General features: G+C 44.4%; 1 protein-coding gene across 1 annotated transcript; it reads left to right on the forward strand.

The window, feature by feature from the left end:
- The first annotated feature begins 4,165 nt into the window (after positions 1 to 4,165).
- YJU2B (YJU2 splicing factor homolog B) lies at positions 4,166 to 7,738 on the forward strand. Its single transcript, XM_044273763.1, has 9 exons — positions 4,166 to 4,273; positions 5,093 to 5,146; positions 5,238 to 5,320; positions 5,669 to 5,724; positions 5,871 to 5,931; positions 6,062 to 6,204; positions 6,309 to 6,481; positions 6,573 to 6,711; positions 7,287 to 7,738. The coding sequence occupies exons 1-9, from the start codon at positions 4,271 to 4,273 to the stop codon at positions 7,664 to 7,666; spliced, it is 1,092 nt and encodes a 363-aa protein (XP_044129698.1). The 5' UTR covers positions 4,166 to 4,270; the 3' UTR covers positions 7,667 to 7,738.
- The last annotated feature ends 7,176 nt before the right edge of the window (positions 7,739 to 14,914 follow it).

Genomic DNA, 14,914 nt, shown 5'->3' on the forward strand with positions numbered 1-14,914 from the left:
GCCTGCTGTGAAACGCACGGCCATCTTGACACGCCCCCTACAACTCGGGCAGGCGTGTGCCCCATTTATATGGTCTGTTTGATTTTTTCATAATTATACAGGTAGCACCCTACTATCCTATTACACACTGGGACCCCTTGTAGCCCGTGACCCACGTTTGTAGGATTTATAAAAATCGAATCCAAACATTACCTAACCCGCCCATTGGCCTGGTCACATGATGATATCTTTAGCTCAGGATTGGCTTATGACAACATAGGAGCGCCCCCCCTCTGGGGTTTAAAAGTAAGTCTGGGTGAATGGACTAATTGGAGCCACATCTTTTTCTGCCCCCTGGCGCACCGCAAGCCGAGCACCATCGGTCTGTGAGTTGAAACTGAGGTTCATCACCAGATGAGTATTTCACTGGTACTCAGTACAGTCCATCTAAATATAGTCGCTACACGAATTCTGTGGTCACTCCCGTAGACCAGTGCTGGCTTGTGGGTGCTCCAGTTTTGTTTTGTTTGGTCTCTGTCTTTGCATTTGTGACACACGTTTTGACAATAGATTTTTTTGATACTTGCGTCCCCTGACGAACCTTCTGGATGAGAAGGGGAAACGTGTCGGGCCGAGACGCATCATGCTTTGATCGATACTTCTCTCGATAATTATCTATCTAATACATACCTAGTGTATACTGAGACCCAGGTTAATTTTCTTTGGTAGACTATGTATAGGGTATTTTACCTTTAGCAAGGGCACTATAAGGACAGGTAGTCAAGGCACGTGGACAGAGTGCTCCTACCATCCAGGTGCATCTCTGGGCAGAGGATAATTTGAGGGATATCTAGGGACAGACACTGGGTACCATACGTGTTGCCCCACCGCTCTATCCATTAGCATTTACGGTCTACCTGGTCCAGAAGAGCTCTATTCTGTGTTTATTGGTCCCCTGTAAGGGATCCGTGTTTAAAGAGGACCTTTCACTACAAACCGGATTCCAAAAAGTTGGGACACTAAACAAATTGTGAATAAAAACGGAATGCAATGATGTGGAGATGGCAAATGTCAATATTTTATTTGTAATAGAACGTAGATGACAGATCAAAACGTTTAATCCGAGTAAATGTATCATTTTAAAGGAAAAATACGTTGATTCAAATTTTCACGGTGTCAACAAATCCCCAAAAAATTGGGACAAGTAGCAATAAGAGGCTGGAAAAAGTAAGTTTGAGCATAACGAAGAGCTGGAAGACCAATTAACACTAATTAGGTCAATTGGCAACATGATTGGGTATAAAAAGAGCTTCTCAGAGTGGCAGTGTCTCTCAGAAGCCAAGATGGGGAGAGGATCACCAATTCCCACAATGTTGCGCAGAAAGATAGTGGAGCAATATCAGAAAGGTGTTACCCAGCGAAAAATTGCAAAGACTTTGCATCTATCATCATCAACTGTGCATAACATCATCCGAAGATTCAGAGAATCTGGAACAATCTCTGTGCGTAAGGGTCAAGGCCGTAAAACCATACTGGATGCCCGTGATCTCCGGGCCCTTAAACGACACTGCACCACAAACAGGAATGCTACTGTAAAGGAAATCACAGAATGGGCTCAGGAATACTTCCAGAAACCATTGTCAGTGAACACAATCCACCGTGCCATCCGCCGTTGCCAGCTGAAACTCTACAGTGCAAAGAAGAAGCCATTTCTAAGCAAGATCCACAAGCTCAGGCGTTTTCACTGGGCCAGGGATCATTTAAAATGGAGTGTGGCAAAATGGAAGACTGTTCTGTGGTCAGACGAGGCACGATTCAAAGTTCTTTTTGGAAATCTGGGACGCCATGTCATCCGGACCAAAGAGGACAAGGACAACCCAAGTTGCTATTAACGCTCAGTTCAGGAGCCTGCATCTCTGATGGTATGGGGTTGCATGAGTGCGTGTGGCATGGGCAGCTTGCATGTCTGGAAAGGAACCATCAATGCAGAAAAATATATTCAGGTTCTAGAACAACATCTGCTCCCATCCAGACGTCATCTCTTTCAGGGAAGACCCTGCATTTTTCAACAAGATAATGCCAGACCACATTCTGCATCAATCGCAACATCATGGCTGCGCAGGAGAAGGATCCGGGTACTGAAATGGCCAGTCTGCAGTCCAGATCTTTCACCTATAGAGAACATTTGGCGCATCATAAAGAGGAAGGTGCAACAAAGAAGGCCCAAGATGATTGAACAGTTAGAGGCCTGTATTAGACAAGAATGGGAGAGCATTCCTATTTCTAAACTTGAGAAACTGGTCTCCTCGGTCCCCAGACGTCTGTTGAGTGTTGTAAGAAGAAGGGGAGATGCCACACAGTGGTGAAAATGGCCTTGTCCCAACTTTTTGGGGATTTGTTGACACCATGAAATTCTGATTCAACATATTTTTCCCTTAAAATGGTACATTTTCTCAGTTTAAACTTTTGTTCCGTGATTTATGTTCTATTCTGAATAAAATATTAGAAGTTGGCACCTCCACATCATTGCATTCAGTTTTTATTCACGATTTGTATAGTGTCCCAACTTTTTGGGAATCCGGTTTGTAGTTTACAAACTAAAAACTAACTATCAGTGGGCAGAGCGGCGCCCAGACATACTAGTAAGTGCAGGGGGACCACTTACTAGTATGTCTGGGCGCCGCTCCGTTCGCCCGGTATAGGCTCCGGTGTCTGCAGCTCCCTCTGTTGTACTGGACGGAGTTTTTGTATTATGCGTGTCCCTTGCTCCAGCGCTGGCCAATCATAGCGCACAGCTCATAGCCTGGGACCCCCAGGGCGCCGCTCTGCCCACTGATATAGTTTGTTTTTAGTTTGTAAACTAGTGAAAGGTCCTCTTTAATGATCTTTAATAAAAGTTTCGTTTTAGGTAGTTGTTTTCAGTGATAGTGATAAGTATTTTTCCTTGACAAGAATAATCTGATCCATCAGAAGAACAGAAAAAGGATCATGTTAAAAAAAAACAAAAAAAACATCCTGTGCATCAGTTATACACATTCGGCATCCGTTTTAACCCATTTCTGTCTGAGATCAGTTTATTTTTATTTTTTTAGACGGGGGAAAAAAACACTGCACACAGGACTTTTCAGATCTCAGAAACAAATGGCTCAAACAGATGTCGAATGTGCAGAACTGATGCTGAGGACCTCCTGTTTTTTTTTCTGTTCTTATTAAGTTTTGTTTAAAAAAATAATTCCAAATTTAAACAAAAAATACACCCTTTTCTCATTAAAAAACAAACAAAACTCTTCAGTGGAAAAAATTGCAAAAATAAAACCCCTCCACATATTTGGTATGTTCATGTCCGTAATGACCTGCACTATACAAATATCATGTAGTTTATCCCTTACCATGAATGCTGTCATTAAAAAAAATATATGCTGCTTTTTGCTTGTTCACCACAAAAAAAGTGATTAAAAAGTATTATTATCCAAAATTGATACCGATGAAAACTACAAGCCATCCTGCAAAAAATGATCCCTCACATAGCTCCATAGAAAGAAAAATAAAAAAGTAGTAAAACATAACAAACCTATATGTATTTGGAGTCGCTGTAATCATACTGACCCAGAGAGTACGGATTTGTGTCTTTATGCTGAAAAATTAACGCCGCAAACTGTATAACATAAAAACTCATCAGTATTGCTGGGGGTTTTTTCCCCATCCCAAAGAAAAGTTAATCAGTAGGTTCTGTGTACCTCCAAATGGCGCATTCAAAAATTACAACTTGCGCTGCAAAAATCAAACTGTTATCTGGCTGTGACGGCAAAAAATAAAAAAGTTATAGTTCTTGGAAGGTGATGAAAACAATTACTGACCAAACAGGCTGGTCAGTAAGGGGTTACACTGCACTTCCTGCAGGCACACTGGTCCTTTTCCGACCCCATCTGATCTTCATCATGAATAAGATACAGGTCAGGGACTCATTCTAAATGAAATCGAACGCGCTGAACGCTTTTGTCCCTGAAGAGCCGCCGTTAGGTCAGATGACCATTCCGGAACTAACTTCCGGTACCACGTGGTGCCTATGTGTCTCCAACTTCAGCGTTACTTTACAGTACGGCGGCCATTTTGTCGTAGACCTCTGCCTATTGATCCATTATTTGGCATGTTAAATTCAGAAATGAGGACAAGGATTGTGGGAGATTTTCCTCTGTCGCGTATTTGTCACATCACAACCATAACACAGTCTGGGGAGAGAGAGGAGCTCACAGCGCAGAAGAGACGAGTCCAGGGCTGACGCTGTGTGAGGATGGTGAGTGTGACAGTCACCCAGGATGTGGAGGAACTACTAGTCCCATCCGGTGAGGCATGATGCGCTGGGCTGCGATAGATTGGGTGGACTTGTAGTTTCACTGGGTGTTGTAGTCCTACAGTAGAGGAACGTGGGATTCCTGAGGTTTGTAGTCCCACTGTTGTCAACGAGTAGTGAACAGAGGGCCAGTGCGGATTACTGGGACTTGTAGTGCACAGAGGGCCAGGGCATGGGGCAGTGCGGATTACTGGGACTTGTAGTGCACAGAGGGCCAGGGCATGGGGCAGTGCGGATTACTGGGACTTGTAGTGCACAGAGGGTCAGAGCATGGGGCAGGACAGATTGCTGGGACTTGTAGTGCACAGAGGGCCAGGGCATGGGGCAGTGCAGATGGTGGGGCTTGTAGTGCACAGAGGGCCAGGGCATGGGGCAGTGCAGATGGTGGGGCTTGTAGTGCACAGAGGGCCAGGGCATGGGACTGTGCAGATGCTGGGGCTTGTAGTGCACAGAGGGCCAGGGCATGGGGCAGGACAGATTGCTGGGGCTTGTAGTGCACAGAGGGCCAGGGCATGGGGCAGGACAGATTGCTGGGGCTTGTAGTGCACAGAGGGCCAGGGCATGGGGCCAGACAGATTGCTGGGACTTGTAGTGCACAGAGGGCCAGGGCATGGGGCAGGGCAGATTGCTGGGACTTGTAGTGCACAGAGGGCCAGGGCATGAGGCAGTGCAGATTGCTGCACAGTGATTCCATAGGAGATAGTGACAGGTGGAGGGTTATTTGTTGTGTTATCCCATTTGAATGTTCTCGTCTTTCTTTAGGGGGAGAGAAAAGGAACTAACAAGTATTACCCTCCAGACTTCGACCCGGCCAAGGTGAGTGCGGCACCGACACATCACTGGTGAGCGCCTCCGGAGGTGAGCGGCGGACAGTGCCACTTACACTGGTTATTCTTCTCCTCTGCAGCATGGCTCCCTCAACCGCTACAAGAACAGTCACCCTCTGCGGGAGCGAGCCAGGAAGCTGTCCCAGGGCATCCTCATCATCAGGTAAGAAGCCATCGGCTGGCATGTTCTTTGGATACCCAAATCTTGGACTGGGAGCAGACGAGAGTGAGCGGTGGTAAGTGATGGCATAATGCTAGGAGGAGACCATCTGCAGTCGTTGCCATGGACCACAAGAAGGAAGGGGCAGCAGCGGCTCCTGCTGGCCTGAGCAGCTGTCCTATGCAGAGACTGGGTATGAGCAGCTGCTGGGGTTCCTCCTCACGGTATGCCATCACTTATTATGGTGAGTAGTCCTTACTGTGTTCATTCTGCTTGTCTGTACTGGCCGGCGTAGAGTCAGCAGAGTCATGTCTGCAGATCCTCCTAGTACTCACCACCTTCTCTCCACAGGTTTGAGATGCCGTATAACATCTGGTGTGACGGCTGCAAGAATCACATAGGAATGGGTAATGTCCTGTATGTAGAGTATGTAGGGCGACACCTCCAGCCTAACAATGGAAGCGCTGCTAACTGCTCGCTACAGATTACATCTAATCGCTGGGGGCCCCGCCATCATCTTATGATGATCATCGTCTGTTCCTGTCTGTTTCAGGCGTCCGTTATAACGCTGAGAAGTCGAAGGTCGGCACTTATTACACAACCCCCATCTACAGGTAACGTAGGGTTGTCACCATACCAACATTTTGATTCGATTTTGATACCGTGAAAAAGTATTGCGATACTCGATAATAACTGGCGATGAATATTAATGAGCTTGTTATAATGATCAGTGCCTGCCTTTAGGTTCAGGATGAAGTGCCACTTGTGTGTGAATTACATTGAGATGCAGACGGACCCAGCGTCATGTGACTACGTGATTGTGAGCGGTGCGCAGAGGAAGGAGGAACGCTGGGACATGGCGGAGAATGAGCAGATACTTACAACAGGTCAGTGTTCGCGCCCAACCCTCTGCAAGGTGATGAATGGGGGGGGGGGGGGGGGGCACCGGCGGATGTTGGGTGTATTCACATTGTCATCTTACCATCCCCAGAACACGAAGAGAAGCAGAAGCTGGAGACAGATTCTATGTTTCGTCTTGAGCATGGAGTCAAGGATAAAGAAAAGCTCCAGAGGGCAGCGCCATCGCTGTCCGAGCTGCAAGAGGCTCAGAGCGCGTGGCGGGACGACTTCGCCATCAACAGCCTCCTGCGCAGCAAGTTTAGGGTGAGCTACGGAGGCGGCTGTGTGTGGATAGGGCTCTAGCGGGTTACTGTGTGTGATTCTGGTGCCATCTGCTGTCATGGCCTCACTGTAGGAGGAGAAGAAGCAGATCCTAGAAGAGGAGGAGCGCGATCAGGCTCTGCTGAAGAAGACATCGCTGGAGCTGAAGCTTCTGCCGGAGGCTGAGGAGGATAAGAAGCTGGCGGCTCTCCTCAAGTATCGCAGCCTGGAGTGTGAGCAGGGGTTAATGTAGGGGGGTGGGTTTGGAGGGTCACTAGGAAACTGACAGACAGACGGAGCAGAGGGTTGTGTCCTCATCTGTATTCCAGAGCTAAGCGTTTATGGAGCAGAACTTCCAGCTATAACCAATATGTCATCGGCCCTCTATTGGCCAGAACGAAGGGGCCGCAGTGCCTGGTAAAGCCTTTGGTTGTTATGCAGTGTATCCATAGCAACCAGACTGTCAGACAAGACATGCGCTGGAAGAGAACGTTAAAGCAGCAGTCACCCCGTGTTATGCCCCATCCCAGGTGGAGAACCCTTCTATACATTCCCAGTTCTATCTTGTATGGGGAAACTGGGTTATGAGCCACTATTACAGCTCTTACACTGGTTGTCACCCAACTTTTCCAGAGACCTTACTGGTAATTTTACTAGTTGTCACGTTCACCTCTTCCTCCATGGCTCGGCATTTGGGCCCCTTCAGGAGTCTAAGAAAGCTGGGAGCTATACATGGGGTCATAGCGGTTGTCACCCATCTTTCCCATAGCACAGGTTGTCACTTGTGTCCTCCTTTCTTCTCTTGCAGCGTACGACCAGAAGCAGCAGAAGAAGCGCTCGGAGATCAGCGGCCGCTCGTGGTTCTTCCCCGTGGGTGACAGGAAGCTCCAGACAGCGGGGAACGCAATGAAAAAGTTAATGATCCAACCCAAACCTCCAGCGAGCCCAGGGGCGTCCGCCGTAGCTCTCGGGGTAGTGCGACGGACATCAAAAGATGGAAGTCAGTCAGACAGCAGGAGACAGACAGCGGAAGAGGCAAGCGGGCACAGCAGTGGAGGAGAGCGGCAGCCAGGGGGCAGCGTTACACAGACTGTCAGTAGTACTGAGGACGACGCCCCCAGACCCCCCACATCTACATCCGGCCTGGTCGCTGACTACTCCGACTCCAGTTCTGAGGCGGAGGTGTAGCGGGGTTATGTCTGTACTGTATATAGTGTGTTATAATATGCCTGTATGTAAATATCATGTTATTTTATGGAATCCAGTGGACTCTTTTTCAGTATTTTCTTATGGAAACCCCCTCGAATGTGAACTGCATTGTGATTGGCTCGTGAATGTAGTCTATTGTTCTGTTACCAGTCATTCTGACTAGGATGCGGTCAACTGTAGTGTCCTTAAAGGGGGTCTAAGGGCTTTTGATATTGATAACCTATCCTCAGGACAGGTCATTAATATCAGAGTGGCGGGGGTCCGGCACCCCCACGATCAGCTGTATGAAGGTAAGATGCGCGTAGTGCACTGCACGAGCCTTCCCTTCATAAAGCTGATCGGCGGGGGTGCTGATCTGATATTGATGACCTATCTTGAGGATAGGTTATCAATATCAAAAGCCTGGAGAACCCCTTTAACCCCTTATCAACCAGCGCCGTACGATAGTCTTTAAAGATGGTACCTGCTCCTGAGCGGAGTGGGCACCATAGCCATGGGGTGCCTGCTGTTTCTTATAGCAGACACCTGCAGCTAATGTCCGCAACCGGCGGTAATGCTGATTGCGGACATTTACCCATCAGATGCCGTGGTCAATCCTGCCCGTGGCATCTGAGCGCGCAAAACACTGGAAGCATGCACTTCCGCTGATGCTCCGGCTCCCCCGTGCGGCGATCGAAGGAGTCGGAGCGTGTGTGCAGCAGACCCTGTCTTTGTGAATGACAGGAGTCTGCTTCATAGTATTTCCTATGGAGTCCATAGGAAACTAGCAATTTTCTTATAGACTCCAATGCTAATGCAGTGGGGTCTATGAGAATAACAATCTAATGAATGCTTGTTCTAGTTCCCTATGGGAACTATAAAAAAAAAAAGTGTAAAACAAAATAAAGTTTTTAAAAATTCTAATCAACCCCCTTTCCCCAAAATAAAAATAAAAGAACTAAAACAATACACATCATGGGTGTCGCCATGTGTGAAAACGCCCATAGTATAAAAATATCTTCCCCCATACGGGAAAAATGGCCAATTCACTGTTTTTGGGCGTTTCATTTTCTACAAAATAAAAATAAAACGTTATCACAAAGTCATACACACCCCAAAATGGTATCAATGAAAAGTCATACATTTTTCTTACCTGAAAATGTTGTTTCCTGGAGTCCGTAGGCAGCACAGATTGGGATTAAGTCCTATCCCGACAACTTGGCAGAAGATATAACGGCATAGCAAGTTAATAATAAACACACTATACGTGCCCATATAAGCCCCTCCTTAGTAACAGACAAACAAGTTATTATCAAGTAAATTAAATGTATTAGGGTGGGATCCCTGTGCTGCCTACGGACTCCAGGAAACAACATTTTCAGGTAAGATAAATGTAATACTTCCTGATCGTCCTACGGCAGCACAGATTGGGATCTGAGTAGCAAAAATAAAGAATAGGGAGGGTATCACCTGCTGGGTATACTTTCTAGCACTCTTTTCCCCAGGGCTGAGTCCAGGCGGTAGTGCTTCACAAACATTGTGGGTGAAGCCCAAGTTGCAGCTCTACAAATCTCCTGTAGCGGTACATAGCAGTACTCTCTCTGCCCATGATGTTGTCGTGGACCTTGTAGAGTGTCATAACAGTGTCATTCTTTGTCATAACAGAATAATATTGCGTTTTTTACCCAATTAGATATAGTGGATTTAGCTGCCTTGTTTCCTTTTGACTTCTTTCCAAATTGTATGAAAAGATGTTCATTGTTTCTGAATGTTTCCGCCCTAGCTATATAAGCTAACGCCGATCTTCTCACATCTAGGGCTGAGGCCTCCAGCGCATTCTATGCAGAGGATAAAGACGGAAGAATTATTTCTTGCTGTAGGTTTAGAGTGGATGAGACTTTAGGCCTAAAGCCTGGTTAAGTTCTTAGTGTGTGTCCATCCCCCAGATCTCTCATGTATGGTTCACGGCATGATGGGGCCTGCAACTCACTGACTCTTCTAGCTGACGCTATTGAGCTGTCTTCCACAAGAGATATTTCAGATCAATGGAGTCAATAGGTTCAAACGGACTCATAGCTAGGTGTTTCAACACAGTCACCAAATACCAAGATGGTAAGGGTTTGTGAATCTTAGGGGCAATGTTCCCAGCACCCTTTATTAATGGATTATTAGAGAATTGTCCATTTAAGGGTCTATTCACACGTCCGTTTTTTCTTTCCTGATCTGTTCCGTTTTTTTCTGGACCAGATCTGTTCAGCAAAAAACGGAACAGATCAGGAAACAAACAACGGACGTGTGAATGGACCCTAACTGATGGTTTATGGCGGCAAACTGCACTTTTAATGTGGCTTGTTTTAGTCCTTTCTGTAGGAACTGTAATATTAAAGCAATTGTAATTTCTTCATCCGGATAAGATGTAGTGAAAACCTTCTAAATTCGATCATACGATTTTTTTAGTTCCTGGCTTGCTTGCAGAGGACAGTGTGGCAATGACATTTTCTGGAATGCCCTCATTCCTTAACCTATCTTCCATGCTGTGAGATTGCAGGTCTGGACGATAAACTTACTTCTGGCACAAAAGATCTGGCATTAGAGGTAGATGCCAATATCTGTTCCTGCATAGAGACATCGCCAAGGTGAACCATGCCTGCGAGGCCAAAATGGAAGTATCAGGATAGCTCTTGGCTGTTCCCTCTTGATCTTGTCCAAGGTCCTCTGTATTATTGCTGGAGGGGAGAATGCATATACAAACATCTCCCTCCAATCCATGGTTAAGTCTTTCAGACAGTATGGCTGATAATTCTTCACTAGCGAGCAAAATATCCTTGTCTTTGCATTGTCCCTGGTAGCAAAGACATCTATTTGTGGACAGCCGAATCTGGTGATGATCTCCTTGAACACACTGTCCTTCAGCGACCATTCCCCTGGGTGGACTTTCTGACGACTCAGAACATCTGCTGTCACATTTTTCTTCCCCTTTATGTGAACCGCTGTCAGGCTTCTGATGTTGGCTTCGGACCATCTGAGAATCTCCTTGCACACCTTCATCAACAATAGAGACTTCGTGCCCCCTTGTTTGTTTAAATAGTAGACGGTGGACGAATTGTCTGATTTCACCAGAACTTCCTTGTTCTTCAGGAAAGGGGGGAAGTGTAATAACGCCATTCTGACTGCTCTCATTTCCTTTTGATTTGACGTTAGAGGCTTTTCTTTCTCCGACCAGACCCCTTGAGCCCACTGATGTTTCAGGTGTGCTCCCCATCCTTAGGCTGAAGTGTCCGTTGTTAGGATGATCTTCTGCGAGAGTCTTCCTGGAGAAATCCACCACCTGAGATCTTGACATACCTTTACCGGAATCACTGTTGGTTTGTCTAAAGACTGGCTTGATCTCTTCCATACCGAGAGGATATGTGATTGTAGAGGTCTTATATGTGCCCTTGCCCATGGCACTGCATCCAATGTCGATGTCAGACTTCCTAGAATTCCCATGGCCTTCCGTATAGACATTCTTCTTTGCTGGCACATCCGCACAACCTTCTTCTTTATCTTGTATAAGAATGTGTAGGAAGACTGAGCACTCACCAGCTGGACCAATTAGAGAACAAACGGATATATAGCAAAATATTTATTATTTATGTATAGCCCTATATCTAAAATGCAGCAGAATCAATAATAATATGGTATATAGAAAATTGATGTTCAAAAATAAATACACCTATAATAAAATGCAGTCATATATATATATATATATATATAACTTAGACAATATTAAAAATATAATAGGCCTAAAAAAAAAAAAAAAAGGGAGCAATTATTCACAGTACATATACAGATGATTAGAATAAATATTTGGTAGACTGCTGATAAGTTCGGGGAGTACGCCAAATAAAGTGTCCAAGTCGAAATATTGCAATGAATATACGATAAAATACTGATCAGTATAGTAAATGCGCCAGATATGGTATCCAATAGTCATCAATAGTCAAAAGCAGATTAGTCTCCCTGTGTTTAGAGAGATCGGTTCGCTTCGTATGAAGTACTTTGATCAATGTAGCTAGGTGGACATATATTTTTATTTAATGGATATAGTACACCTGTTATTCGCCGTCTAATGTGAGTATAACCGTGGCGTCCCACGAGGCTCACTGTATTAGATTCGGCGGTACCTGAGTCTGGTCGCTTGCTTGAGGTGGTTGGGATGAGCGTGTAGCTCTCGGCGTAAGGAGTCTTCTGGTGATATTCACCGATGCTGCAAGCCTGGACCTAGTTGATGAGTAACAAGGTGTTTCCTCCACACTAGCAAAGAGTTATACTTCCGGCAGAGTCAAAGTTCAATTATCGGGATATTGGGGTCTCGTAGGTTTTTCATCAGCTGATGTCCGAGGTATACCACAATAACCAGACGCGTTTCGGGGTCCTTTCCTGGCCCCTTCCTCAGTGGTGGTCTGTAAGAGGGTTTTGACCCTCTTTTTATACCCAACATCCCTTAAGGTGAGCTAGAGCAAAAAAGTGGATTTTGGATCTGATCGTATGGAAACTCTGGCATGGAACAGTCTAAATAGTTGTTATTTTTATATAAGGAAAGGTATTTCCAAGTATTGTACTAAAAATCGGTTTTAGCGGTCCTATTATCTGGCGTTTCTCAATTAAATCCCGTTTTCATTTTGCAGTGATTTCCATATAATTTATCAATGCAGTTTTTTAAAACGCAGATGCAGTTCCTTTAATGCATATGCGTTTTATTGTCCCCTGTATTTGTGGGTGCAGGTTATGCTGGTTTTCAATAATTTTATATCATACAATGCAATATGGGGATAAAAAATTAATAGAGAGTACAAAATTTGCAATAAAAGAAAATATATATAAAAGTAAAAGTCTTGAATATAAAATGTTCAAAAATATACATTCATTACTTTTATAAGCTGCAAATGTTTATCATATATAAAGGCACAGGATATAGCAGTTCTTATCGGTTCTATATTTTAAGCTGCTGCGTTACATGTGATGTAGCAATATTTCAGATATAACAATATGATTAAAATGATGCAGAACCTGTTAAAACTGTATTCAAACTGTAATTATTGTTCATTGTTTCTAACTTGTTTGTAGGGTCATTGGAGAGGAGAATATGCGGATGGGGGCCGCCCACCCAAGATGGACCAGAGTGGGTATTAATTCCACCTCTGGGCCACATCGGGAGGGGGGCCTCCACCCCCACAGGAGTACTTTATAAGAAGCCGAAGAGTTCAGATTCAGCATTTAAGCCCAGGGGTATAATTGAATTAAAATTAAATATAAATCGATTTATATTTAATTTTAATTCAATTATACCCCTGGGCTTAAATGCTGAATCTGAACTCTTCGGCTTCTTATAATTATATGGAAATCACTGCAAAATGAAAACGGGATTTAATTGAGAAACGCCAGATAATAGGATCGCTAAAACTGATTTTCAACACAACACCTGAAAATACCTTTCCTTATAAAAATAACAACCATTTAGACTGCTCCATGTCAGAGTTTCTATGCGATCAGATCCAAAATCCACAATTTTGTTTTTGCTCCAGCTCACTTTAAGGGATGTTGGGTATAAAAAGAGGGTCAAAACCCTCCTACAGACCACCACTGAGGAAGGGGCCAGGAAAGGACCCCGAAACGCGTCTGGTTATTGTATACCTCGGACATCAGCTGATGAAAAAACTACGAGACCCCAATATCCCGATAATTGAACTTTGACTCTGCCGGAAGTATAACTCTTTGCTAGTGTGGAGGAAACACCTTGTTACTCATCAACTAGGTCCAGGCTTGCAGCATCGGTGAATATCACCAGAAGACTCCTTACGCCGAGAGCTACACGCTCATCCCAACCACCTCAAGCAAGCGACCAGACTCAGGTACCGCCGAATCTAATACAGTGAGCCTCGTGGGACGCCACGGTTATACTCACATTAGACGGCGTATAACAGGTGTATTATACCCATTTAAATATATGTCCACCTAGCCACATTGAATCAAAGCACTTTATACGAAGTGAACTAACACAGGGATACTAATTTGCTTTTGACTATTGACAACTATTGGATACCATATCTGGCGCATCTATTGTACTAACCAGTGACTTATCGCACATTCATTACAATATTCCGATCTGGACACTTTATTTGGCGTACTCCCCGAACTTATCAGCAGTCTACCAAATATTTATTCTAATCATCTGTATATGTACTGTGAATAATTGCTCCCTTTTTTTTTTTTTTTTAGGCCTATTATATTTTTAATATTGTCTAAGTTATATATATATATATATGACTGCATTTTATTATAGGTGTATTTATTTTTGAACATCAATTTTCTATATACCATATTATTATTGATTCTGCTGCATTTTAGATATAGGGCTATACATAAATAATAAATATTTTGCTATATATCCGTTTGTTCTCTAATTGGTCCAGCTGGTGAGTGCTCAGTCTTCCTACACATTCTTATACATTATCTAACCTATGACTGGGTGAGTCATATTAGACTTAGTAGCACCCATTTCCACACCTGTATGTGGAGTGAGCCACCATACTATAAATATACTCCTTTTTCTTCTTTATCTTGTCAGCCCTGACCTTTGATATAGATATTGTCATTTCCTTTGAGTTTATGACAAAACCCAAGAAGAGAATTTTCTGAGATGGTCAAAGTTGAGACTTCTCGAAATTGATTAAAAACCTGTGTTTCTGCAGCCGCTGAATTATCATGTTGATATGGAGCAATAGCACCTCTTGTGATGGTGCTCTGAGCCACCAATCGTCGAGATATGGCACGATTGAAATTCCTTGTAAGCGAAGTGCTGCAGACAGGACGATTGTTATCTTTGTGAATACTCGGGGTGCTGAGCATAACCCGAAGGGTAGGCAGCAAAACTGAAGGTGCCATATAGAGTCGTCCTTCCTGATAGCAAACCTGAGGAATTTCATGTAACTTAGGGCTGTTGGCACATGTAGGTAGGCGTCGGTTAGATCCAGGGTAGCTATGAAATCTCCCTCACTCAATAGAGGGAAGACTGATCTGATAGTTTCCATTTTGAAATGGAACTTCTGAATGTGCTCGATGAGGATCATCAGATCTATCACCAACTTCCACCTGTGACCTGTTTGGGTACCAAAAATATTCTTGAGTATAATCCAGAACCTTGTTGATGTTCTGGGATCCACTCCACGGCTCTTTTGTCCAGAAATTCTTGTACTAGGGGAAGAA

This window comes from Bufo gargarizans, unplaced genomic scaffold, assembly GCF_014858855.1.
Source record: "Bufo gargarizans isolate SCDJY-AF-19 unplaced genomic scaffold, ASM1485885v1 original_scaffold_1098_pilon, whole genome shotgun sequence".
NCBI classification, from domain to species: domain Eukaryota; kingdom Metazoa; phylum Chordata; class Amphibia; order Anura; family Bufonidae; genus Bufo; species Bufo gargarizans.